Source organism: Haliotis rufescens, unplaced genomic scaffold, assembly GCF_023055435.1.
Source record: "Haliotis rufescens isolate VD_foot unplaced genomic scaffold, xgHalRufe1.0.p SCAF_11, whole genome shotgun sequence".
Classification (NCBI taxonomy): Eukaryota; Metazoa; Mollusca; class Gastropoda; order Lepetellida; family Haliotidae; genus Haliotis; species Haliotis rufescens.
This window is the reverse complement of record NW_025963791.1, coordinates 30,335,883-30,363,200: the sequence shown is the minus strand read 5'-3', so window position 1 is coordinate 30,363,200 and position 27,318 is coordinate 30,335,883. Positions and strand designations below refer to the sequence as shown.

The window sequence follows — 27,318 nt, the reverse complement described above, 5'->3', positions numbered from 1 at the left end:
ATAATGTGAAATCTCCGCTGAAAATCGCGTGTTTTAAAACAGTAGTCCTCGGAAAAATCAACTTCCGTGTAAAAATATAATCAAAGATTTAAAAGAAAGTACTCCGAAAAACCGTCGCGGATTGTCCTGTTTTTGATCAGAGCTTTCAGCACCAAACATGCCTTTATTATTATTCATAACACAATGCTATTATTGTCTGATCTTAAGTTTCCGGGCATCATACGTTTTCTAAGACGAATACTTGCACTATAACGAGGGGTGTGGCATCACACAGAAATTGTAAATACTCCGATCAAGGCTTGTTTTTAAGATAACGTAGTCTTTTTAAATGAATGAGATGTTTTACAGTTGTTCATGTGAAAAAAAACTATGAATGTTTATTCAGCGTCCGAAAAATCATAACACGGGGATATATGTTGTATCAATGTCTTATGTTTTACAAAAGGAAAGTAGGTACAAGGTAAGTTTTTCTCAATATGCTTTAACAAGGGAAAGAGTCAGACATTGCACGTTTGTAGCAGTATTGCTCGCAGACCTGGCGGGGAGCCGGGTGCGCTGAAGCTATTCCCATTTTTTTAAAGTACTGATTTAACTTCGATATCTTACTGCATCCGCCATATTTGTTTATTTGACTTTACTTTTGCCACTGACTTATTACATTTGTTGGTATGAATATTGTCCAAACGGCACGAAATTGCTAAAAATGCAATGTTTAAAATATTTCTGGGGGCTTAGTCAACAAACTACGACCGTAAATGTATTGTACAACCGATGCAAGAAAATAAAAAAAATGTAACAAATCCAAATTATTAACAAGTGGAATATAAAGACTAATACCTGTACTTTTTAGAATAAGAAATTTACACATTGACGTATTCAGATTTAACTGATATTTTGCTTTACTTATATAAATGCGAATTGTGTTTCTTCATATACAATTCCACAAGGCATAAAACTTGCTTAAATCTAAAACAAAAAGTACTCTGGTTATTGCGCAAAGAAAATTCAGTACCAATGGAAGTACCAAAGCAATCATTTAACATATCGCAACTCAACAATCAACAAAATGACGGTATTAGTAGACACATCGTAGTATTTGAAGTTAAAAAATGATAACTTCATATTTATACTCATACAAAATGAACTCTTATATTTGTACACTAGTTTTACTGAATCGCAAAAGAAACGCGAGTACTGTGTGACTGTGAAATATGGTTAATTCACAAAGCGACAGAGAGGTCAATTATGATAAGTCTGAGACAGTTCATGTTTTGCATGCACATTGACCACAGTCCATGGAACGTTCTTGTAAGTTCTTGCTTTGGGCCGATCACACACATGGAAATGGTGGGGTGGGAAATGTCAGTACCTCATATGCCCTCCCTGGGTGTTCAACACAGCCATACACCTACGGTACATGGAGTGTAGCAGGCGGTTCACGAAGGCCATAGGCACCTGTGCACACACTCTGACGAAAGCTGCCTCCAGATCAGCACGAGTTCTTGTTGTTGGTACCACCTGGTTCAGCCGTCTCTGTATTTCATCCCACATGTGCACGATCGGGTTTAAATCCGGGCTCATGGCCGGCCATGACATGGTTTGAATGTTGTGCTGGTGCAGGAAGTTCCTGGTGAGGCTGGCCGTGTTGGGACGCGCGTTGTCCTGCTGGAACACGTGGTTCTGGTGACGTGCGAAGTAGGGAACGATGTAATGTCTCAGGATCTGGTCAATGTAGCGTTGCGCTGTGATGCCATTCCCCCTGCCAGCGCCAATATTGTGAAACACATGAGGGCCAATTCTCTGGTTCAGGCCTATAGCACCCCAAACCATGATGCTCTGACCACTCCACGGGTCTCTTTCCACGACACAATGGTCCGTATAGCGTTCACCCCTCTTCGCCACACCCTCACTCTCCCATCAGACGTGGATCCACAATACCGGCTCTCGTCAGAGAAGACAATTGTCCTCCATTGTTGATGCCGTCAATGTCGGTGTTGTGTAGCCCATTGCAGCCGTGCCTGGCGGTGGCGGGCGGTGAGGACGGGCACTCGAGCAGGCCGACGGCAATACAGGTTGTTGGTAGTCAGCCGACGTCGTACCGTATCGTAACTGATCGGTCGCCCTCTAGTGCCAATGGTGTTTCGAACTGTCACACTGGCTGGTCTGAAGCGATTCCGTAGGTGTTGGCGGTGGATGAACCGATCCTGCCTTGGCGTGGTGACTCGGGGGCGTCCACGTCGGACGCCGTCTGCAGTACTGTTTGTGATGTCAAGCTGCTACAGACGGTGGATGATGCTGACGTGAACATTGAAAGTGTTGGTCACAACCTGGGACCGTTGTCTAGCTTGTAATCGACCGATCGCTTGTTCTCTCTGTTGTGTGGATAATCGAGGCATACCTTCCGCATCAAAATTACGACTGCCACAAAGGGAGTTCAAGTTGTTTTTTATACCCATAGCCTCCATGAGTTACACGTCCATGTTGGTGTCCACGGCAAAGCATGGTAACTGTCACCCACGGCCTTGGACAAGGCTGCGTTGTGCCGACTAATTTCAGGCCTCGTTGTACCGTTCGATGGAATGTTTGTCTCAAAAACGCATCAGGACGTCACAGAATATTCACACAATATACAGTCTTGACATATATTTTCCGCATTGTACCATATAAAATTTATATTTTACAATCTCGCGTTTCTTTTGCGGTTCAGTATGATCGCTTAAGTCATCTGAAAATATATAAGTGAATGAGGAATATAATATATGTCCAATTATAATAATAGTTTAGTAATCCTCTATATCAGGTGACTATTCCAATTATTAATGGTATCAGGAAGGAATGAGTTGGCATAGCATTCTGTTCAGCAACTTGTAGCCTGTAAATTGGTTCGATTTCTTTAAAAGTAATCACTAACAGAAGAGATGTTTTCAAACTCTGTGAAATAGTGTTTTCTTTTGGTTATGTTAGTTTCTCCATAAAGTTCCTCATGACTTGTACCCCTTGTCGCCCCACAATAGTCCGTAATGAATCTAAGTGTAAACTTTCTGGGTTTGATTCTAAGGGTAAAAATATATACAATATTTTGTTGGCTCGACATACTTAGCTCCATAGTTTTAGTTATAATGTAAAAATTATAGTGATTTTGAATTATATTAAAACATTTTTATACATTTATGTATTTGATGTGGGAGGGGTAGCGACACATGCTGTATTTTATAAAAATGATTGTACAATTTGGATTGCTTTAAACCTGTTTCATCAAACAAATATAGGATTTGATGTTGTCATATCGTGACTCAATTTATTTAATATTACTTAATGACTTTGTTGTGTACTAGTCTTGAAGTAAATTTTATTTCTTCCAAATGTTCCATTGCGAACACATATAGAGTCCGCGCTCGTGATTGCCATATCTAAACTTACCTGAGCTCACTGTGTGTTCTGAAGTCAAATCCCTGTTAGGCATCCTGCACGGCTTCGTTCACGTTTACCCTCAAATGTACGATAGAAAAATCTGCGTTCGTGTGTTCAATGTTCGACTGCATTTTTGTGACAGGTGTTCGTTTATTTATTAAAATTCCACAAATTCATAAATCACATTGAGTTGCTCGCCTCTTCTCCAGTTGTGCACACTCTCCAATGATGCTAACTGTCTTGGTTAACTGGAGTCCGGATATAACTAATTACAAACTCTGTTCTAATTATGCTAATCGAGGAAGTGCATTATACCAGATGACAAACTTAGTTTTTCTGTCACACTAATCCTTGTTTACAATGAACGCATCTCAATTGACCAGCCAAACATCCTTTTTATATACTTAAGCAGAAGTATCACGATGGACAGTGCATACAACTGTTTGTCAAACAATATCAAGCAATATTTTAGATTCAGAATCACCATACCATGACATAACAGAAACATATTTATTAAATTGTGTATATTCATATTTGCCGCTATTCACGATAAATCTATTTTACCGTCACTGTTTAAAACTACCCCAAACTACTTGTATGTATAGATCATCTTATTTGTTAACAGTAGGGCGAACGTATTATATATCTAACTGTTACAGATGTCTGCAGAAATCATCTATTTCTCTATTATGTAAAATGCTGTCAACATGAATAAATGCCAATTATTTCATAACACTACAAATATAGTTGTCATAATGAACATAGTTTTAAAGTATATTTGCCACATGCAATAATACTGTCCGGTATTATTAGTAATATTTTCAATATCAACCACATATTGTGAGAATCCGGTAAGAAAACACTGTGTGAAGCAGTGGTAAAATCTATTCATATGTACAAAACTGTATATTTTTGGATATACCATATATACAAATTTTATATTTTGTATATATTGGAATTTTCCCTTGTGTTGCATACAAGAGGCGTTCCATCGCTGCACATTAATTACATTTCTTATGTTGTTACATTATTGATTGAAAACCACTGTTAAACGTCTGAAGAATTAAAGTTTACGGCTTGTATCTTTGGAAGCAATTCTAATGTGCATTTTAAGCGTGCCACAGGTAACTCGTGTTACAGGTAATTCCGTGTAGACGATAAGTGAAATCTCTCAAATTACCATACCTTTGACAATGCCCTTTATTTCTTGTCGTGTCAGGAATTTGCATCTCTTCTCATCGGTGGTCCCCTAAAAGGAGAATTCAATATAGAGAAAATATGCTTCTCTCGGTGTATACAACACAATCAGAGCTTTCTGATAAGTTACCACGTGGACTGTAGTTGGTATCGATGTGTTCGTCATATTATTTTTTATGTATTGTACTTTGGGTAAGACGCATTGTATGACATTAGATGAGGGCTCATTGATTTGTGCTTGTGTGATTATATATATTTCAATTACATCATTGTATTTTTTCTTTAAATTTAAATTGATAACGATTTCATTAATGTAATTACATGGATGTACATTTCTTGTGATATAAATATAGCATGTATAACTGAAATACAATATATATATACATATATATATATATAGTGAGTGAGTGAGTATGGTTTTATGCCGCTTTTAGCAATATTCCAGCAATATCACAGCGCGGGACACATTGTACCCATGTCGGGAATCGGACCCGGATCTTCGGCGTGACGAGCGAACGCTTTAACCGCTGAGGGCCCCGACCGTCCATATATATATAAACTGACGTCCAAAAGAAACTTTACCAACTGAAAAAATAAATTTCAGAAAACGTACAATTTTTTTTCGATGAAGTCTATCTAAAACACATAACCTAAATACAACAATAGTGTATGCAGAAAATGTTAATTGTCTGTAACATGTTTGCGAGATAACACGCGAAAAAGTGAAAAACACGTGCACGACAACTGCAAATGCACGTGCGGGTAAGGGTATAAAACGATTGCAACGGCAAGTCAGACATCCACAGTGATAAAAAAACAAAAACACAAAAGAAATGCCACGACTCACAGTCGAACAACGTGAACGAGCCTTAGGTATGGTACAGATGGGAGCCACCCACGCCCGTATTGCACGACTCTTCAGTTGCTCCCGTGTTGCCGTTACCAACTTGATGCAACGTTACAGACAGACAGGGCGGACCGCTGACAGGCCAAAAACAGGCAGACCCAGGGTGACCACGCCCCATGATGACCGGTACTTGCGTATCTTTCACCTCCGAAATCGCTTCCTGACAGTGACGTCATCGGCGACAAATGCCTCAGGTCACAGGGTTAGTCGACAGACAGTGGCCAGGAGACTCAGGGCTTATGGAATCAGGGCTTTTAGCCCATACAGAGGACAGCTATTGACAGCGCAACATCGTCGTCTGCGATTGAGATGGGCCCGGACTGTACGATGTTGGCAACGACGTGACTGGCAGAGGGTTGTCTTCACTGACGAAAGTCGATTCTTTAGGTTTAGGGCTGGTGGAAGACAACGTGTTTACCGCCGAAGGTTTGAACGAACGGCGGCGTGTTGCGTGCAGGAGGTCGTACCATATGGTGGAGGGAGTGTCATGGTGTGGGGAGGGATCTGTTGGCAGGAGAGGACACCGCTGGTCATCGTTGACAGAAACTTGACAGCTCAGCGGTACATGGATAACATTCTTCGTCCAGTTGTCCTACCATTTCTCTAACAGCAGCCACGTGGTGTCGTTTATCAGCATGACAACACTAGAACCCATACAGCCAGAATTGTCACTAACTTCCTCGCAGCCAACAACGTCAACGCCCTGCCGTGGCCTGCACGCTCACCCGAGATGTCCCCCAGAGGACACATCTGGGACTTGATGGATCGTCGTGTTCGACAACGACCACACTCTCCAGCCAACCGGCAAGAACTGATCTTGGCCCTCCAAGACGAATGGCGTCAAATCCCAAGTGACCTCAGCAGACGACTAACTTTTTCTGGGCGTCGAAGAGTTTTTGCGTGTATTGAGGCATTTGGTGGTCACACGCTCTACTAATGACTTGTTTTTGAACGTGAGCGATTGTTAATGTACTCTGCCTATTGTCCATGATTCTGAAAGCTCGAGTTTTGTACCACACCCGACTTTGGGGGTCTCGGACGTCATTCTCGGTCGCGGTATGATTGTCATTTTCAGTGTTGATTATGTTGATATATTGATCTTCTCAATACACTTTACTTCATGCATGTATGTTTTGTTGTTTTTGAGCAAGAGTGATTTCAAACTCTGGTAAAGTTTCTTTTGGACGTCAATTTTCCTAAAATTATCAAAACTTGGTTTCTCACCCTTAATACTTGATATATATCTATGGGTGGATGTTCTATACTGGATGTTATAACATGATTTAGTATAAGTTTATTTTTGTCAAATCCAAATATAACTGAGTATTCGGTAAATGAGATCCTAGTATTGATATCAAGGATTAAAAGGTTTCCAGTTTGCTCCAAAAGTGTTTAACATATTCCCATTCACAATATATGTGTATAAGCTTTTCACCATTTAAATCTCAAAAGGAGTAAATATCATTGTCAACTAGTTTCATTTTTAATAATTCCTTTTTGGTGTAAATGATTCTATGGATAAACTTAAACTGAAAGTCAATCAATTTAGTATCTTTAGTACATTTTCTGAAGCTTGAATAAACTTCTTTCCATGGAATATCATCGTCAAAAAGAGTCTGCCATTTTCCATTTTCTTCGGGTGGTTTTGTTATTGTAATTAGTCTATCATTAAAGTACCTAGATCCCTGAACGGGGACTCAATTGTGGACTGAGATTTAAGTAATATATTGGTATTTGGATATAGTGATTGACAGTGTTTCTCCATTCTTTAGGTATACTAAGTTTAACCTGATTATAATCTAGTTTTGTACCCTGTTTATCATAACGTACTTTTAATATTTCAAATGGAAGAAATCCATTCTCAATACATAAGTTGTCATTATACCCTTTTTAAACCAATTTTTAATTATGTAGTTGTGGCTGTGATAGAATTTCGGAAATCTTTTCTGACTTTGTTGTAAATTTCCTCCATAATTTCTCCAAACATTTAAAATTTCTCTCCAAAACGGGTTTTTCACTAATAAATATTTAGCAGCATTAACTCCTAAATTAATCATATCAGTGAAAGAAAAAACTGAAGGATTATCATATGTACTCGTTTTTAAATACCTTCTTAATGTAGATAATTTTAGTGATTCTATGAATAGTTTAATGTCCACCATTCTAAGCCCACCATCAGCATATTTTTTTCAGGTTTTGTCTTTTAATTTTATCTGGTTTATCATTCCATAAAAATCTAAACATAAATTTGTTTAAGTTTGTAATATAGTTTTTGGGGGGTTTGGCAGTGCCATAAAAATATGGACAAGAGCCAATGACTTGATAACAGTAATTTTACCTATAAGAGTCAAGTTTCTTCTTCTCCAGTTTGTCAATAGCCTATTTATTGTTTCAAGTCTTTTTCGAGTATTGATAACCCATAGATCTTGCAAATGGGGGTTGAGAGTAATTCCTAACACTTCAAAATTGCCTACATGCCAGTCTAATTTTAAATCTTCACAAATATTTGTTGAGCTACCTGCTTTCGACCCGATCCATATGGATTTTGTTTTATCAATATTTATTGTAAGTCTAGACATTTTGAAGAAACAATCAAGTGTATTTATTGCTGCATACATGCTTTCCGCCTCTCCGTTTATGAATAATTGTGTGTCGTCTGCGTCGTGACCTAATTTACACTCGTAATCATTCAATACAATTCCTTTAATATTTTTATTGTCTCTTATCATACAACCTAAGACTTTTACAGCAAAACGAAATATAAGAAGATATGTCGATATTGGGTCTCCTTGTCTGCATCCTCTTTCATTAATAAAGAAAGAAGACATATGACCGTTTTGTATTACACAGGAGGATGCATTATTAGTAGGTGTATCCATTTTATCATAAAAGGCAAAAAAAACACATTAATGAAAACTATCTTTAGGTCGGTTTCAATTTGCCAGCTTACAGCTGGAATATTGTTGATATTTGCTTTAAACAACAAACAAACAAAACTATAATAGAGGTATACCGCACCGTTTTTTTGTTGTCACGCTCATCAAAAATTAACGATGCGAGGCTCCACTCATCAGATTCGTCCATTTCGTCTTCAAGATATTCACAAATGTTCATTTCATCTTTTCTGAGGCTTTCTAACAAGAAACACGTATCATCCTTCTGGTCGTCCTTTAGCAGGTCTATTTTCTTAAGTATATCCCGACCTGAAACATTTTATCAAATAATTGTTTAGACATTTAAGGATTAGGGTTTCCAAATCACGCTGACGATTCAAATTACCCTAAACCGATCCATTATAATAATAACGGTACTTACTTAATAGGACTCTTTGGATGTCATCTTTCTCCATTCTGATATCTGCTTTACCGACTGCCTGCAAAACATCATCATTCGCTTCAAAAGCGTGTGACAAGATTATATTTCTTATTGATTTCACATATCTGAGTATTTGTCTGGATAATATAATTTTCCTGTTTCAGCTGTGAAGGGGTTGTATGCGAGGATTTCGTGACAAAACAAATAATAAACTGACATAACAAGGATACTAATTAGGGCGAACCTCATATTTGAACCCAAGATCAGTGTATCCTGGCTTGCCTAAGGGAATTAACGCTGCGAATTACGGCGCTTTCTACCACTGAGTTACAGGACTAAAGGACCATTTCTTCATGACCATTTAGCTTTATCTACTTTATAACGCTCTATGGTCTGTGTATAATGAGATGGCTGCTTTGATATCTTTGAAAAAGATCCGGTATGGTTTAACGCCACACTCAGCAACATTCCAGCTATATGACGGCGGATATCGAGGCTGGACCAGACAATCAAATGATTGATATTATGAGCAACGATCCACACCGTCGGGGTACCATGGCAACGAAGTCACCGAGCCTGACCAGCTGATCCATTCAGTAGCAAGTACATTTTGATTGGGATCAATTCTAACAGTAAATCCCCAGTTGGTGTGGTCTCTTGGTGTAGAACAGCATGTGCTATAAATTCCCATTAGATTTGTCTCTGTTTGTACCTTATCTGTGTAAGCCTCGTACAGTAGTATCTGGTATTCTCTCTCCCTGTCAGAGTCTTCATCTGTTTCTTCTGAAGGTAATTCTAGCTCAGCATTCTGATGCTGTAAAGCAGACATGATGTTCTTCGTGTCCGCCTTTCGTATTGATATAACTTGATTGATCTTCAAGATAGCAGCATGATCTGTAAATAAAAGTTGTATACGAATATTTATATCTTTGGGACACCTTCCAATTTATTAACTCAGTAACGGGTAACCGTTTATTTGGGAAGTGAATAAGTTACACCAAATAATGATAATAGCGCTAAGCTTGTTTTAACCGTCGATGGCGAAGTGGGCACTCGGACTGCACCTGGTATGGTGTGCCAGAGAGTTATATATTCTTAACTTGCAAGGGGCCAAAGATACCTTTTGGTTTTCGGATTTATTAAAGGTGAGGTGAGGTGAAATGGGGTTTAACGTCGCTCAACGTAAAGATTATTGCACTTATATAGCGACGTGCATGTACGTGTATGTGTGTTTGTGTGGCTGCTTGTACTAGTCCGGACTGATGCCGATTTATAGTGCTAGTATTATAGGCATAAAAGTGTAATATATATTTAAATAATTAACAAATAATTAAAGTTTTTAATAAAGCATTGAGAGACATACTGATATAAAAGATAAAGAAGGGGAGTTGGGGTCGGTAAGTCGGGAATATATATAGGTATAATACAGGCAGCTCTGGTAGTTGAAGACTACGGGAGCATGCCTGGCCACGAGCATCCAGGGGTGAGGGTAGTAGGTCGAGGGCTATACATTAACGAAAAATGATTAGCCAGATGAGGAAATAGATAAAGGGGTAGAATAGAGTTTAGAGGTACGGGAACGTCAGGGACTTGGGACATATATGGTATGGGGGGGGGGGGGGGGGGGGGGGGGTGGAAATAGTTCGAATTCCAAAAGGGTGAGAAGCTACATTATGGCAAGTCCGAATAAGGTTCTGGTTATTAGAGAAGAGTGGGGAAGAACGACTTAAGGTGAGGGGGAAAAGGTGTTTGACCAATAGAACATGAAAAAATGGGTAAAACCTTGACGTAAGCTTGGGGGTAAAAAGACGGGGAGACCCAAGGGACGGGGAGACTGGAGGATTCCACTTGAGCACCACGGTTTCGACCTTACTCTGAGAAACACCAGACCATACCTCCAGTATTTCGGCCAGGACTTAAGCTTCGCGGCTTAAGTCCTTTAGAACATCGTGACCAGAAGTTGGTGATCAATCTTGTGATTGAATAAAGCCATCGACGGAAAAAAACTCTTTTGTGCTCATTGGGAGAACTACGGTAATTTATCCAAGGGCCTCGGGTACTGACAATGTACCTCTCGCACATCCCAGACTGTCAGCACCAAAAAGAACGAGGGGATTGCCGTAGTCAGGTGAAGAGGTAACAACTGTTACACTCCTGCAATTAACATCAATTAACGCCGGTAATTAAGGTGTTAAAAGTACCTTGGATACTAGCACACTGAGATACCATGCCGCAGTTTGACATAATACCCCACTCAGACACAGTATACTGACTCCAAGCCGACCAGTCCTAGTTTTAGCCCCCTAATGCCAAGCGCCAGACAGGCTAATAACAAGTACCATCTTTTAACGTCTTTTGGTATGACGCGGCCGGGGATCTAGCCCCGGACCTTCCGCTCTCCGGACGGACGCTCTACCACTAGACCACGGAGGCGGTCTGATTTATTAAAGTACTTGCCAACAGATGGTTAAGAGAACTTCGCATGACTGTGTATGACCCTGTGTATGATAAGAATATTGGAAGGTGAACACAATGGTGAATATATAATACATACGCGTGATTATTCTTTTGATCTCTTTGAGACACTGTTCAATGTCTTCACCAGTTACATTGTCATTTCCTGCAACCTTTACATACACAGCTCTCTTCTCCCCTTCGTCCTAAAGAACAAATAATGGTAAGTATATAAGTAGTTTCGTATGAGCCTGGCTGGAAATAACATAAAAACAAACTGTAGACGTAACTAGTTAAACCAGCAAAGGCCAAAAGCCTTAAGCACTAACACATGTACAGTAAACTACGGTTATAACGAACTCAAAGTGACTACTTATTTTAGTTCGTTATAACCGTAATTGGTTATAAGCATAATTATATACAGCATAACTACAGCATATAGTCGGGACTAAAAAGTTAGTTCGTTATATCCGTTTGTTCGTTATAAGCGTGTTCGTTATAACCGTAGTTTACTGTAATGTTCACTGTTAACCTAGAAATACTTCTTCGTTTGGCAATGTGACTAATATGTACTCACCGACAAAATAAAAATAGATGTGGTTTTAAATATATTTATCTGTGACATCTACAAGGCTTTAAGAGTATGGGTGTATTTGGAAGATTACAAAGTGAAACAGAGTTCGTCAAACGTTAACGTCTTTAGGTGTACCGGTAACATGATTATCTCAAGCACTGCCATCGCAATGCTTAGTACCGTATATGTTCACCATAGACCTGAATGGCTGCACGACGCCTCCTGCCTATGGAACATAGAACTGTGGATGACACTGTGTGGAATTGTAGAATTCTTGAAGAACTTGGAGTAATTCTCTGGCCCTGGCTGACGTTGACGTTGACGTTGACGTAAACGTCTGTCTACGTCATCGCAACGAGGCTAAAGTCATCTTGGCAGCCACGACAGTATGTGTATGTTCTGACCTCTCAGGAAATCGGTTCAGACTCGTGGCATGTGGGGACGAGTGTCATGCTTCAAATGGGGCCTAAAACGGGGACGTAAGATTTCGTCACAAAAACGCACACTTGTAAAGTTGCATTGGCTATGAACAAGATCTGCTCTTCGCCATAGAGACTGCTCCCCACATAATGACGTTGCCACCGAATCTGTCTACTTCTTGTACGCAACATATAACGCTTATTTCCGTCGTGGATACGCACGGATCCACCCATCTCTCCTTTGAAGAAACAGACGAGATTCGACACTGAACCAAGCGCTACGCGAAAGTTGGGGAAGCTTCTTTCTCGGATAGGGCACGGGTGGTTCAGTCGTCTAAGGCGCCGCGATTCGCTGTGCAGAGTTGCGTCCCTTCGGCACGCCAGAAATCTATAATTGCGGGTTCGAATCCCGGTTCGCTCCGATTATGTTTCTAGGTTTGCCAGTACCATACCCGTGTTCGTGGGTTTCACCGAAGTGGTAAACATCTGAGACCAGCATCACTTGGGCTTTCCTCTAACATTATGCTGACACGCCGCGATATAACCGGAATACTGTAAAAAGCGGCGTTACACCAGACTCATTCACGCGGATCCCGCCAGCGCATAAACGGTAAAGGACAGTCTCTTTACATATGAGACGTAAACTTTTAGTTTGAGTTGCAGTGTTCATCGTGTACAAGGATGCAGGTCACGCATGTAGCGATCCTTGGCTACTGTGGTGATATGTGGTTTCTCTGATCTTGTTGACGATATCTTTTCGAAAGTTGGGAAATTGTGCTCTGGGCAACGTTGAAATGCCTTGCAACTGACGCTTGGGATTCACCAGCTTAAGCCTACCAATAGCGCTATTCCCGCATTTTGATCATTTATCAGTGACTCGAGGCCTGACAATTGTCACAAAATCATTCGTTACCTGAGTCATAAACTTGCCCATAAAACGGATGCCCAATTCCATGACTTGCAAGTGAAAAGTGCATTTCAGTCCCCAAGAAAACGAATCATGTAAATGTCGAATGTTCATCGATATTCACTCTATCAAGGACTGTCACAATAAACCCGTTTTGTGACACTTTGTCGGTAAAAAGGAAAAGTTAGACTTTATGTTCATCTAATAGTGCAACATGGATTACTTAAGTACATTTAAAGGTATTCTTACCCACTATGCGTTGAAACTTTCATTTTTACAGAGTATATATACTAATAATCGCAACGAAGAACAGGACATTATTTAAGTGAGATGTTTCTAAGTAACGGGGCATGCCTTGGAGATGCCTCGGAGCGCTTTTCTTTTAAGCGTCGTCATGTATGCACATTTAATCAAATCTTAATGATCTGCCGAGAAACAAAACAAAACAACAAAATAACCCTTAGTGTGCCTTATCACCTTGCTCTGTGTCAATAATTTGTGATAAGCGACAAACGTTTCTTCCTTCTTTCCTTTCACGACTTCGTTTAAGTCGAAATATTTGATCTTCATTGATGCCCTTAGTTCTTTGGATGTTGCAGACCTCATCACCCTGACAACCGACTGGTATCCTGTAATCACAAACACTTGTTATCATGTGGGTGTTCTGTTGAGTGGGGTAGTGGATATTCGTGTAAATAGGATTATGCATGCAATAATAACATAACAATGGCGAACCTTCGAGTTGGAAACATTTCTTGACAATCTCTCACAAAACATTTATTACAATATATATCAGCACCTGAAGTACAGTTGAATTTGCAATATTCAATTGACGTTTCTGCATTCAGGGCCATACATACAAGATGACATACTAGTTGTTCAATCACGATTGTGCCTTTCTATATTTATATGTTAAACATTATCAGAACAGGGCAGAACGGATATGTATTACGTTCATGCCAAATTATTCAGGATATGAGGTCCAAATGACATTATATATACATACAGTTAGTGATGGTGGGTAATTCTTGCAGGGAGATTTTCAGAGTTTCATTATTTGGCTCCAGAATTTACATAGGTTCTCCTTTACAGATAATTTTGTATGTCCTTGGAGAAAATGCTTGAAATTTTAATATATTCGTTCTCAATAAATATGAATAAGATATATACAGTTTTCTTTCTTTTCATTAATGTGTACATTTTATGATATAATTCATCCTCAATATCATCTGTACAACACAATTTACTTTTTCTATCATATAAAGGTATCTTATTCCGACGTCCCTTTTCAATAGGTAAACGGAAAAAGAGTAATTATATTGCTGGAGTTAATGGCATGGACTTTAGTTAATTTCGACCAAAACGTTAACATACGGAATTTAACGTCAACAGAAAGTGGAACTCAGCCTAAATCGCATGAAGCATACACAAAGGAGGACTTTTCTTTTCAGGTATTTTTTTCTCCTAAAACACACATGGATATTTTTATTTACACACCCACAAAACAAGAAAAATCATGCTATCAAAAAGTTATAATGGGACAAAATACATAGCTTTAGAGGCCTGTTGACAAAGATGACAAAAATGTGTTATTGCTTTGGGTATGTTTAAACTTGACGTGGCTAATAGGATAGTGTCATCGATATACAATACAACAAACATTGATATTGAGAGGTCAAGCATTGAGTCGGGTGTATAGGAAATGATTGATAATCTTGGACAATCTTTAGATATTAAGAAGCTGTCTTAGTCATTTGAAAATAGAGAAAACAATACTGGTGATACAATGTCTCCGTGACGGACACCGACAAGACATGGGAAGAATTCTGAGTCAGTTCCCCATACAGAAACACATGATTTTATACGTTTATACATTGATTTAATCATTCCTAAACATTTACCGTCTATACCTTGCTCAAATAGCTTTGCCCACAGTGCAGCCATCCAAATACTATCGAAAGCTTTTTTTAAAGTTGATGAAACAACATTCTTTTTCCTTCGAGATTTAAAAGGTCCACTAAACAATGAAGGGTAAATATATGGTCATTAGTGGAATATGTCTTACGAAATCCAACCTCTGCTTCTGACACATTATTTTGATAGTTAAAAAAATTAATTCCGTTACTAAGAATGTTGGTAAATAACTTTCCAAAACATCTAAACACATTTTTGGTCTAATATTAACAATTCTGTGTTTATTCTCTTTACCCTTGTAGATAGAACGAATACCATAATCCATCATTTTATATTTGGTTTAATAATTAAGCATATAAATGTAACATAATGTATCTAGCGGTGTTGATGCATTCATTAATTATCTGATCAGGGGCCGGGCTTACCGTTTTTCAGATCAGAAACAGCTAACAGTATTTGTTCACTTGTAATTACACTGTTTAAAATTTAAGTACTGTCGTCAGTGTCTATATGTAACTGATCAGCGAGAGATCATCAGGTTCTTCATTAAGCGTATCGTCATTGAAGAGTTTGAAGTGTTTAAATTGTCCTTCAAGTGGGATAAGGCCCAATAGCATCTTTTCAAACAACAACAATTTTCATAATGATTTCGTATCATCAATTTGTCAGTTAGATAATTTGTTCTGTGAAGCATTTCGGGTGTGAATTGTTAAACTTTATCTGTCTTTTTATAAGCTTTACTTGCATTGACATATCTTTGTTTATTTTCTGTTGTTTTATTTTTTTGGAGAATAGTTTTAGTCTGATTATATTTACCTCGCCTGATCTTACAATCACAACCCCAACAGGGTTGGGGTTGTCGGGTAACATGTTTATTTCGTTGTATTGGGTTATTTTAAAGCCAAATAGTGACTTTAATAAATACATTTATTAATATCATCAAGAATATTTGTAAGTGTTTGGTGGTCACCGATTGGAGTCTCAAAGTCAGACACAATATGGCCTAATACATTTTGATGACAGTCAATGACACTGTAAAAATTATTACGACAGTGAACAATTTGTGCAATTGTTGCAAATTAATGTAACCTAATTACTTTTTGCATGTATTTATATCAATATGTCTATGCACGTATGTCATTGTTGCAATAAACTCTCCCTATATATGACAACTTAGGACAGATAGGTACAAAGACACACAATCAACGTACAATGTATATAATAGTTGAATTGTATGATATGCATTACTTAGAAGTTGACGGATGACAAAATAGACACAGTCTATGGCCCATTAAGCAAGAATCACCGCACCTATACAACTTATTCTGTTTATTTGGCTTCCACCTATGTGTTCTCCGCCCATCATGTTGTGACAGGATTATCCTTCTGTTGTCATGACCTACTCATGTTATCCCAGTCATGTATGCAATTGCTGTTACTGCTTATCCTCTTCTTTTAATCCTCCACCTACTATATATATTCTGTACAATGTCCCTCATTCAGTCTTGCGTGACAACGGTATAAGGATCTATACTGAACCGTCGCTTTCTACAGTATTAAAGAAGTTGTTATCCATAAATTGTGTCTACTTTGTAATAATAGATTGATTGATTCTGACCATTGTTTGTCGCGTCCGTTGACTGGACCACCCGATCCATGATATTGCTGGAGATGTATTCTTACCCGTAATCCACATGACGATCACTGTGTTTACTTTTCTAGACGTAACAATGTAACAACGATAATAGTACTTACTGTTCACATGATTAATAGCATCTTGGATTTCTTGGATGTTCAGTCGTCGACAGAAGATGTTCGCGAGGTTCTTAGTCTTTTCCTAAAATAAACATAGAAATATACTTGTCTACATAAATTAAATGTCTTGCCAAGCATCACTGTTGATTTTTTTGTTAGGTTTTTAAATATAATGTTTGTCGACAATCATCTATCATCAGGTAAGTATGTGAGTGAGTGGTTTTGATTTTACGCCGCTTTTAGCAATATTCCAGCAATATCACGGCGGGGGACACCAGAAATGGGCTTCACACAGTGTACCGGTGTCGGGAATCGAACCCTGGTCTTCGGCGTGACGAGCGAACGCTTTAACAACTGAGGTACCCGATCCCCCCCTTTTTCAGGTAAGAAAAAGAAAGGTCTCATGAACACCTGAAAGTTTCAGGACATTATGCCAAAACAGTAGAAATGGGATCCTGTTAAATGTAAAGGACTGATTTGAGCCCAACAGGGAGAGATCTGAGCCAGGAGTGAGTGTTTTAGGCCTAGTAGAGGGGAGAGACCTGAGCCTAGGCTCAAATCGCTCCAGAGTGAATTTATAGGGGATTGTTTTGAGCCTGCAACACCGGCCCTGGATCTGTTTTTAATAAAGAAGCCCAATAACTTTGGTTTGGCCTAACCTTGTCTTGCTTTTCAGTTCTCTTTTTCCGGAATTCGTCCATGTATTCTTGAGCAAAATTCAGTTCATGAGTGCCCACTTCCACGTTTTTTATTTTTCCAGATGTTAGTCCCGTAATCCAGGAGTCGTCCTCATAGAATCTTCTGATCCTATGATCAATGACTACACACACCCTCTCGGCTGTAATAAAAAAAAAGAATCATGAGAATGCAATAATGTATCGGAAGACATGCATGTAAACATGTAATTACTAGCACCTGCTGGCACCAGGGACGCATCTTAATGAGACATCACCACGTACTTTAAATCCCCGTTGGAATATCTCTGTTGAACGTTCTCCTAATGCCCCATGCTGATCGTAGAGCCGAGTAATGACTATAGGCTAGTCATGCTTGATGACTTTGGTGATGTTGTGCCATCCATGACAGGACTGCTGACTAAAGAGCTCTCATTTACTCACATTATGTTGTCAGTATACAAATACACATATGTCGCCCTTGTTCAAGGAAGCAGCTTAAATGTGCACTATACCCGTTCCGTATGGATTCAACACCGATCGTCACTTGCTTGATAATGGTCGCTCCTAATTGTTATAAAGAAGTTGTTCATCCATATATCTTATCCTTACTTAGTAATCCAACTTCTAAATGCCCCTCAAAGAAGTTACTGGAGCATAGTGTTTACTGTAGGTGGATGAAATGTATTTTATCTTTACGGTAGATTGGAAATATTGAAAACATATGAACGTGACAATGTCACGTCATCATACCTTAGTGCCATCCCTTTTGTACATCTCAGTTTTAAAGCCAAATTTGAAATAAGGTATAAATCAACCCGAACATTTGCATATTAATGTTTCAACAACATTGCCCCAAAATATCTCACTGATCTCTTTCCAGTCTACTCTCCACAGAGAACTCTCCGATCTCAACAACAGAAACTTTTTTCTATTCCGAAAATCAGAACATCCACGTACGGCGAAAAAACATTCTCTTATTCCGCAGCGATTCTATGGGACTCTCTTCCAAATAATATGAAATTATCTCTTTCAGTCTATTAAATCACACATCAAAAGCCAACCTTTTAAACAAACACTGTCAATGCTAAGCGCACTGAACACAACGTTTTGCGCCTTTTATGCGCTATATATACATGCATCATCATCAAGATAATAAAGAAGAAGAAAAATTGTTTATTTTTGTCACACAAGATAAAACATGGCCACCCATTCTGGGTTATGAGAGACATTTAACATATAAACAAATTATAAACTAAATCACATATTTAAAACATATAAGTATTGGGTCACACGAGCAACCTGCACTTACAATATCAAATATTACCCACGATGTAATATCTAAATATAACCTGCAATACAATGCTTAAAGACGACCCGCAGTGTAATATTCGGATACAGACCGATGGAAACATTATATTATTATGATATGTTTACATCCATACGTCGTCGAAACATCAGGGACACTGTTGCAGCTAGGCAATGTTGTATCTCCTCGTTTTGCATAAGGTAAACAAACTGATTATATTTGGCTAAACTGAGAAAATTATTGTCGGTGGTGTGAGCATCCATCAGTAAGTTACAACGGATATCTGAGTATAGTCTGCAGTTCATTAGGAAATGAAATTCGTCTTCTACGATATTTTGATTACAATTGTTACATGTTCTTTCCTCTAGAGGAATTGGTGGTCGACTAAATCTTCCTAATTCAATTTGAAGAGGTAGAGTGCCACATCTCAATTTAGCAAGCTCACTTCTATGTTGTCTGCTTCTGATTAATTTAACGTCTGGTTCTGTGCAGGGATTAACTTTAAATTTCCTATAAGTACGAAGCTTATTACCGTTGGCTAGTCCCCGGTCATTCCACAGGTCGTTAAACCACGTAACAGAGTCCATATGGATTAAATGTTCTTTAATGGTCTTAAAATCTTGATTTGACACCTGCAGTATATTTGGGATATCGATGCCTAACTTCGCAAAGACTGATTGAACGTTATTTATCCAGGGTTTACATCTTCTTTTGGACCACGTAGCGATTTTATGAACTATTCTGGCTTGTTCAATGATCGACAACTTCTTACATAACCTAATGACTTCAATTCTCTGCAGGGTAAGCGAAGACAGCCAACCCATCTCTCCCCTGACAGCCAAGTTAGGGGTTTTACAGCTGACGCCCAAGGGTCAGTTTTCTTAATAGGATGAATAATGCTTAGTTTCCAAAGTTCAGGATATGTTTGGTTTTCGAAGCAGAAGTTGAAATTTGGCGTTTTCAAAGCTTCAGCGGGTATCAAATCTTGTCCCGGTGACTTCCCTCGTTTAGATCTTATACGGCGCTCTGTACCTCACACAAATTTATGGGGCTGTTTAAAACATCACAGTTTATCGTAGATGGAAAAGGTTCAGCTATTTGTTTAAGCAATTCGTCCGATATATGACTATAATGATCGTCATCGTATGAGTTATCGTTATCGTCGGCGTGCAGGGAATTGAATGATTCTTTCCACGTGTTCAAAACTGTTTGTTTATTAGTAGATATACGGTCTACTTTATATACTTTCCACGGAATGCTATGAGATCTATCATTTGCTCTCTTCAAAGGCGGCGTTAACGTAATCCATCTTCGAGATAGTGTCGATGGCTATAATGGCTATAGTGGTTAAAGTGATTCTTGTAACATATACTTACTGTTGTAAATACGTATCTGGTCATCTATCTCTTTCTGCGTCAATTTGTTGGGTATAGAGCCTGTTCCTTGCGCTACTTGAACCTTCTACAACAAGAAGATTACAGATTACTTGAATTGTAAACACCAGCTATTCAGTGTGTCACTGTTCTATGAAGTAATGTAATGCTTGGAGACAGATGACATAGATTACTAACTTTATCTGTTGGTCTAAGCTAAGGTCGTTGTGATTCTTTCACCTTTTCTTTTGCCTCTTGAAGAAGGACGCAAGTGTCCACCACATCCCTCTCGGTAACATTCTTGAGATTGGGCAAACGTCTCAGCACACCTATGGTTTCCTTTCTGTTGTCCTCGATTGTTTGGTCCTTTCCCAGTGCAACGTCAAGATCGACGAGTACGTCTGTAAGTAAACCACATAAACTAAAGCTTCCAATGCCCAATAGATAACCTGACAGTGACGAGTACAGAGTATCAGGATACAAAGGTCTTTGAAGCATAAGTTCATGAGCATCCTACGAGTAAGAATTTGTCTCATTGCATCGATAAGAACGAGGTCTTGTCGAACGGTTTCGAGTCCAGGATACATAGAGCTGAAATACTGTCGTGATCTTTTAACATGGTAGTACTATCCTTGCAGTCCCTCTCTTCTGAAGGTTAGTTTTGTACAAGGTCAAAATCTGATCCTGGTTAAATCGCCGACCCCGCACACTGAAAATAGGTGTTAGTCACTTGGAGCCAGATTTGGAGAACTGTTTGTTTGTTGTTTAACGCCGCACCCAGTAATATTCCATCTATTTTAAGGAAATCTGTAAATATTCGAGTACTATGTACAACTGACTTCATGAGCATCGATCTACGCAAATGCATCAACCAAGTCAGGAAGTCTGACCACCCGAAAGTTGCCTTACAACAAGCACGAATTCTAACCCGGATTTCACGGGTTTCTAGTAGTGAGTGAGTGAGTTTGGTTTAACGCCGCTTTAACAGTATTCCAGTTATATCATGGCGTGTCAGCTTAATGTGGGAGGAAAGCCCGAAGTGATGCAGGTCTCAGACGTTTACCACTTCAGTGAAACCCACGAGCACGGTATGGTGCTGACAAACCACGGAACATAATTGGGAGGAACCGGGTTTCGAACCCACAACCATAGGTTTCTGGCGTGCCTAAGGGACGCGCTTTAGACGATTGGGCCACCCGTGCCCCCGGGTTCTTAGTAAAAAAGGTAGAGGGGGTAGAAGCAAATGGGAATGAGCCGTGAACCAAATTAAAGTGTACTCATAAAGCATCGATGGTGGAAACCAATATAAACTAGTGTCCAAAAGAAACGATACCACCTGTTTGCAACGACATAAAAGAAAAACTAAACAATGCAGAAGTTTAGGATTGGTGTTATGCTTTTGAGAAATCCTTTCACAACATCTGTACAAAAATTTCATTTCAATAAAATCTGTACAACCAATATGACAAGCCTTTAAAGATAGGTGGGGTCGAAAAATGAACATTTCGTTAGAGCACTGATCACAGAAACAACGGGAAATGTCACACCACACGTCTCAAAGTCAAGTCAGTAGCGGGTATGTCCACCGTGAGCATCAATACATGCCAGAACACGCCTACGGGCTGATGACGTCAAACGTCTGATGACGTTGGGAGTGATGCGTTGCCATTCCTCGAGGAGACATCGTTCCAAGTCCTGGACGTTGACTGGAGGCACACGGCGACGTCAGATTTGCCGATCGAGGTGGTCCCATAAGTGCTCGATGGGATTCATGTCCGGTGAACATGCGGGCCATGGCAAAACCTGTACGTTGGTGTTGGCAAGGAAGTTCTGTGTCAATCTTGCTGTGTGTGGCCTTGCATTGTCATGTTGGAAAAGGAGTCCACGAGGCTGTTGCTGAATAAAGGGCACCACAACAGGCCGTAGGATGTCATCAAGATAACGCTGTGCATTCAGGTTTCCACGAATTACGACAAGCATCGTTTTGACGTCACCACATATGCCACCCCAAACCATTAACCCTCCACCTCCAAACGGCCGGACCTGTTGGATACAGTTAGGCGCCAAACGTTCACCAAATCGTCGGTATACATGCTGCCGTCCATCGTTTCTGAAGATGAGGAATCTGCTCTCATCAGAGAACATAACACGTGCCCAGTCCCGCCGTTGCCAACGTCGAACTCGCCTGGCCCAGATCAGTCTGTTGTTCCGGTGTCGAGGCGTCAGGAGCGGTCCGCGGTAGGGATGACGTGGCCGGATACCATACTGCCGTAGTCTCCTGTAGACGGTCTGTCGACTGATCCTGTGTCCCAGTGATGTAGCCGCCGTGGACGTCGCTGTTACGGTACGGTTCCTCAGGTGTAATACCCGGATGTAACGATCTTCACGGGGCGTGGTTACTCGTGGTCTTCCACTCCTGGGCCTGTCTGACGTCTGACCTGTCTGACGTAACCGCTGCATCAACTTGGTGATAGTGATGCGTGCTCAGCCCAACCTTCTGGCGACGTCGACGTGTGACGCTCCTTGTTGGACCATTCCAACGGCTCTCTCTCTCTCGATGGCTGTCAAACGTGGCATATCTTGTGTTCTTTTTGTTGCTGTGATATCAACGTGTCTGATCAGCCGTTTAATACAGTTTTTCTGCACGTCCAAAACATGCTAGAGAGGGAAAATGTCACTTTCACGAAATTTACGTTTTTTCCCGGAAGTGATCACGTGTTCCCGGTATTTTTTATCGACTATGCTGTGTTTGGGATGTGCACTACGAATTGGCATGTTTTCATACTTGACAATTCACTCAGTAAAAAACAATTTTGAAAATAAGTTGGTATCGTTTCTTTTGGACACTAGTTCAATAGAGTTTCACGGGATAGAATGGGTCCTGAAAGAAATGGTTATACTTACTTTCAGATGGGTGAACTGGGGACGACACAACAACGCCCATTGTGATTTACTGGAACATCAGAGAATCAAAAAATAAACATTGGCACAAACCCTTTCAAATTGATAAAATATTATTGCACCAATGAAGCTTCAAAATGTCGTAAATACGTGACACTGTGTGCATTGTGAAAATTCTATTTTTATCTTCCTGGGTGTCTGCAGGGTAGTAGTCATTTTGATTTTTCTTCCAAAAGGCTTGATTATTCTTCGTCGACAACAAAACCTATTCCAATACGTCACCATATTCCCCGACACTATTCCATAACCCGTTACTCAACTGAACTGCTTACTGTGATAGATACGAGACGGGCGGCTTTTGATTAAAAACAGTCTTACACTGCAAGTGTTTGTTTTGTTTGTTTGTTGCTTACCGCCGCTCTCAGAAATATTCCAGCTACATGACGGCGTTCTGTCAATAATCGAGTCTGGACCAGACAATCCAGGGACATCATGAGTATCGATCTACGCAATTGAGATACGATGACATGCATCAACCAAGTCAGCGAGCCAAGCACAGTCGCTTTACATGAAGCAAGGGTTGCTGAATACCTATTTTCACCCGGACCTTCGTGGGTCTACACTGCTAGTGAGTACATGCCACTTTATCAGGGTGCTTTCAGTGACCCATCAGCAGCACTCATCCTTGAAGTGGGGAAATGTTTAAAATTCGTCATGAAAATTTGGTTGATATGAATGTTGTATGCTTTGTATGCTTTGAACTTTCTCAACAATCATATAATGAAAGATTCATCTTGGGTCAAGTATATATATAACACGTCAACGCCAGAGAATAACCAGTCTCGATTATCCGCCGAAACAGATTCAATTGGGCGTAGAGCCGTCTTTTAATTTTAGTCACTTTAAAAGCTTTCCAAATCGAGTTTGTACTCATGCAAACTGACATATATCTTATTATAATAAGGGACTTGAGTGTGAATAGAATCCAGTCAGTTGCCAGAGAGTTGCCTGACCAGTTTTTACCTTCCGTAGTCTGTATGCATGTGATATGCGTAATTGAATCGCTCTCTACTTAAAGTCCTTGATCAATAGGTGGACGGCGCCTCAATATACATGTATGTAGCTTACACTAGCTTGTTGTAACCTCCACCCCAGCTGTGCGATCAATCTTTCAGTAAGTCAGCGATATCCCCCACAGTGCATGCAGATCATGAAGGCCTCGTGTCGCCATACTTTTGAACAAGAATGTTGCTTACACAATGTACCTGTAAATAAAAGTGATGTCTTTCGACATCAATATATGTTAATCTAACGTTTTACTTGTCTGCTATAGTACATATAATTTGTGTACTAAAATTCTACAAAATATATTAATGTATTTATCCGTTCATAAAAAGTTCATATGTGACACGACTGTTTATGGCCCCGATAAATGTTAATACTGGATTGAGTAAGGTGTTAGAATACAGTTTTGTGACTATTGAATTTACAACGTCAAAGCCAGTAAATAATTCGAAACACATTCCATTAGGCGTACAAGGCAAAATAGTCATGTAAATATGTGAATGGATCACTAACAATCAGTGGTAGCACCATGTGTTCGCGAAAAGGGTTAACGTGTCCTGCTCTGCCATTAGCACCCGCCATTGACACATTTTGCATAAAGAATATAATTAACAAATATTACGGAAAATAGTTATCGACGCAATGTTAAAAACTGATATACGTGACCCTCATATGGACGCTTTGCATAGTGTTCTCAGGGACAGAATCTGATGTATTTTCTCCTTGTTCGTTTATTATACAGAGAACGTTTCCTCCAATCGAGGCATTTTGGTGAATGCAGTTTAATTTGTTGTTGTTTCAATTATGAAAAAAATCAAATTCAGTTTTGTAATAATATAAGTTTAAAGAATATATGATTACATTAAATTGTTTCTCTTTATGCGAGTGTCTCTTTTTTCAGAATGAACTAGGAGGAATAACTTACGGCGTTATAAGTAAGGGGCGGTGAGGTAGCCCATGGGTTAAAGCGTTCGCTCGTCACGCCGAAAATCAGGAATTGACTCTTGACATGGATACAGTGTGTGGATCCTATTTATGGTCTCCCCGCAGTGATATTGCTGGAATATTGCTAAAAGCGGCGTAAAATCAAACCCATTCACTCACTCACTCACTTTATAAGTAGTATAGTATCTGTTGTTGATATATATAACACGTCTTTGTTTGTAAGACCATATTCGTGCTCGTGGATTTCACCGAAGTGGTAAACGTCTGAAACCTGCATCACTTCGGGCTTTCCTCCCACATTAAGCTGATATACTGTAAATCTTGAAAATAACGCGAGAGTGAATTAAATGCGAAAAATGCGAGTGGTCTTTGCTCGCATTATTAAACATTGCATTTATATCCACAATAGGACATTTTGGATAGAAGAAAATACCTACTTAGACATACGCTGGAAACAAACAACTATATATTCCACATAACTGTTTATTGAGCAGCATGTGTAACAAGTATATAAACAATGTCATTCAAACACTAATTACGTACATCCTGTGAATTGTCACTGCTGGGGTCAGTAGTACTCTACTCAGCGTTAATAAGCGGTGCTATTTGGAGTGATTGGATTAATGTAAGGTTGGACTAAGGTGAGGATTCTCCTGTAAACCTGACAGAGGAAATTTTCTTTAGATATCAATCCACTGATTCTTGAGAAGAGGGAGTTGCCGCATTCATATCGAGTCGCTCTTTTGGCTAGGGGAAAACGGTCGCATTCTTTTGGAGACGCATTAATTTCACGATTTACAGTAACTGGAATACTGTTAAAAGCGGCGTAAAACCCAACTCATTCACTTTGTTTGTAAGACGCGCTCAAAACACGACGGCATAATTGGAAGTATTACAGTAAACTACGTTTATAACGAACACGTTTATAACGAACTGACGGATAAAACGAACTTACTTTTTGTCCTGACTATTTGCTGTAGTAATGTTGTGTATATGCATATAACAAACTACGGCTACAACGAGCTAAAATTAGTGGTCCCTTTGGGTGCGATATAACCGTAGTTTACTGTAAATTGATATACCACTTCAACCTGTACTTGTGAACTAGACAAGATAATTTACGATAGTGTCGCATACGGTAAAGAATAAACATATAACACGTTATTTAAGCAATAAAATGTACTCTATCAAGTCTGTCAAAGGTTAATGCGATACTTCTTGAAACATGATTAAAATAGATACATTTACCAAAACTGAAAGAAATATCAAGTCTCCGAAATGAAAATATTTTCCAGAAAAACAGTTGCTAAATTATCCTAATGAAACATAATCCAAAGAAGTGCAAAGACTTTTTTCATTTTCAGAAATTGAAACTGCACTGATCTAGATTTGCCAACTATTATAGATTTGTATTGGGTGTATTAGATTCAGAGTCTGCATGGTCCGATGAACGTATTTCAGTTCTATCACGGCGTATCATCTTAATGAAGAAAGCACATCGTTATGCAGAAGCCAGAGGTTTGTCACTTCCGTGACACCGGTAAAGATGGGTGCGGACGGTGTTGCAAACCAATGATCATAAACAGGTAAATCTGGGATTCGAACCCATCACCACAGATCACGGCCCGTCTAAGGGATGAACTGCGAATTGAGGCCTCTTCGGCGACAGGGCCAAGAAATGACCTTAAACATTATACTTTGATAGGAGTCAAACCTGTGTAGTTGGCATGACGATTCAGCGCTTTAACCACTTGGCTACCCCACCGACTGAACTGAATTGATTAACTATGAAGTACTTACATGAATGTATAGTCTCCAATCGTTCTGCAGATAGATGTACATTCACCCACACCCTTTGGTATGTATGGTCGTGTGTCATTGGTGCACAGCTTTATACTTGCTCAAAACAGCCATGGGTAAATAAAACAGGTGTCACGTGAATTCCTGGAATAAGGACCCCCTTCATTGCTATATAAGTCGTTAGTATTGATCCGTGAAAAGATCTCCCGTTCAAATACGATGCACATTTATGAAAAATATCACATATATATTTGACTTTAATATGTCAAGTCCGTGAGGTTTTGCATTTGCCTTTGATCGATCGTAGGTAGATAACGTTTTAAATTAGACTCGTAAAACAACCTGTATATAACGGGGACTCTTTACACAATCAAAATATCTGGTTAGCGTTTCTACTA

General features: G+C 39.5%; 1 protein-coding gene across 3 annotated transcripts in view; it reads right to left on the bottom strand.

Annotated features, from left to right (window-relative positions):
- Positions 1–27,042, bottom strand: part of LOC124132626 — a 41,984-nt gene extending 14,942 nt beyond the window's left edge. Inside the window, exons 1-13 of one of the 3 annotated variants that reach the window (XM_048392531.1) lie at positions 26,921–26,990; positions 24,239–24,375; positions 23,114–23,162; positions 20,450–20,610; positions 20,213–20,297; positions 17,513–17,691; positions 16,854–16,935; positions 13,662–13,813; positions 11,385–11,490; positions 9,543–9,724; positions 8,831–8,888; positions 8,534–8,718; positions 4,597–4,660 (exon numbers count right to left, since the gene is read on the bottom strand). In XM_048392531.1, coding sequence (XP_048248488.1) covers positions 4,597–4,660; positions 8,534–8,718; positions 8,831–8,888; positions 9,543–9,724; positions 11,385–11,490; positions 13,662–13,813; positions 16,854–16,935; positions 17,513–17,691; positions 20,213–20,297; positions 20,450–20,610; positions 23,114–23,153 — 1,294 coding nt within the window. In that variant the 5' untranslated portion in view covers positions 23,154–23,162; positions 24,239–24,375; positions 26,921–26,990. Of the gene's footprint in view, positions 1–4,596; positions 4,661–8,533; positions 8,719–8,830; positions 8,889–9,542; positions 9,725–11,384; positions 11,491–13,661; positions 13,814–16,853; positions 16,936–17,512; positions 17,692–20,212; positions 20,298–20,449; positions 20,611–23,113; positions 23,163–24,238; positions 24,376–26,920 lie in introns of all 3 variants that reach the window. The other 2 variants (XM_048392532.1, XM_048392530.1) reach the window with 2 other exon arrangements.
- Positions 27,043–27,318: the final 276 nt, after the last annotated feature.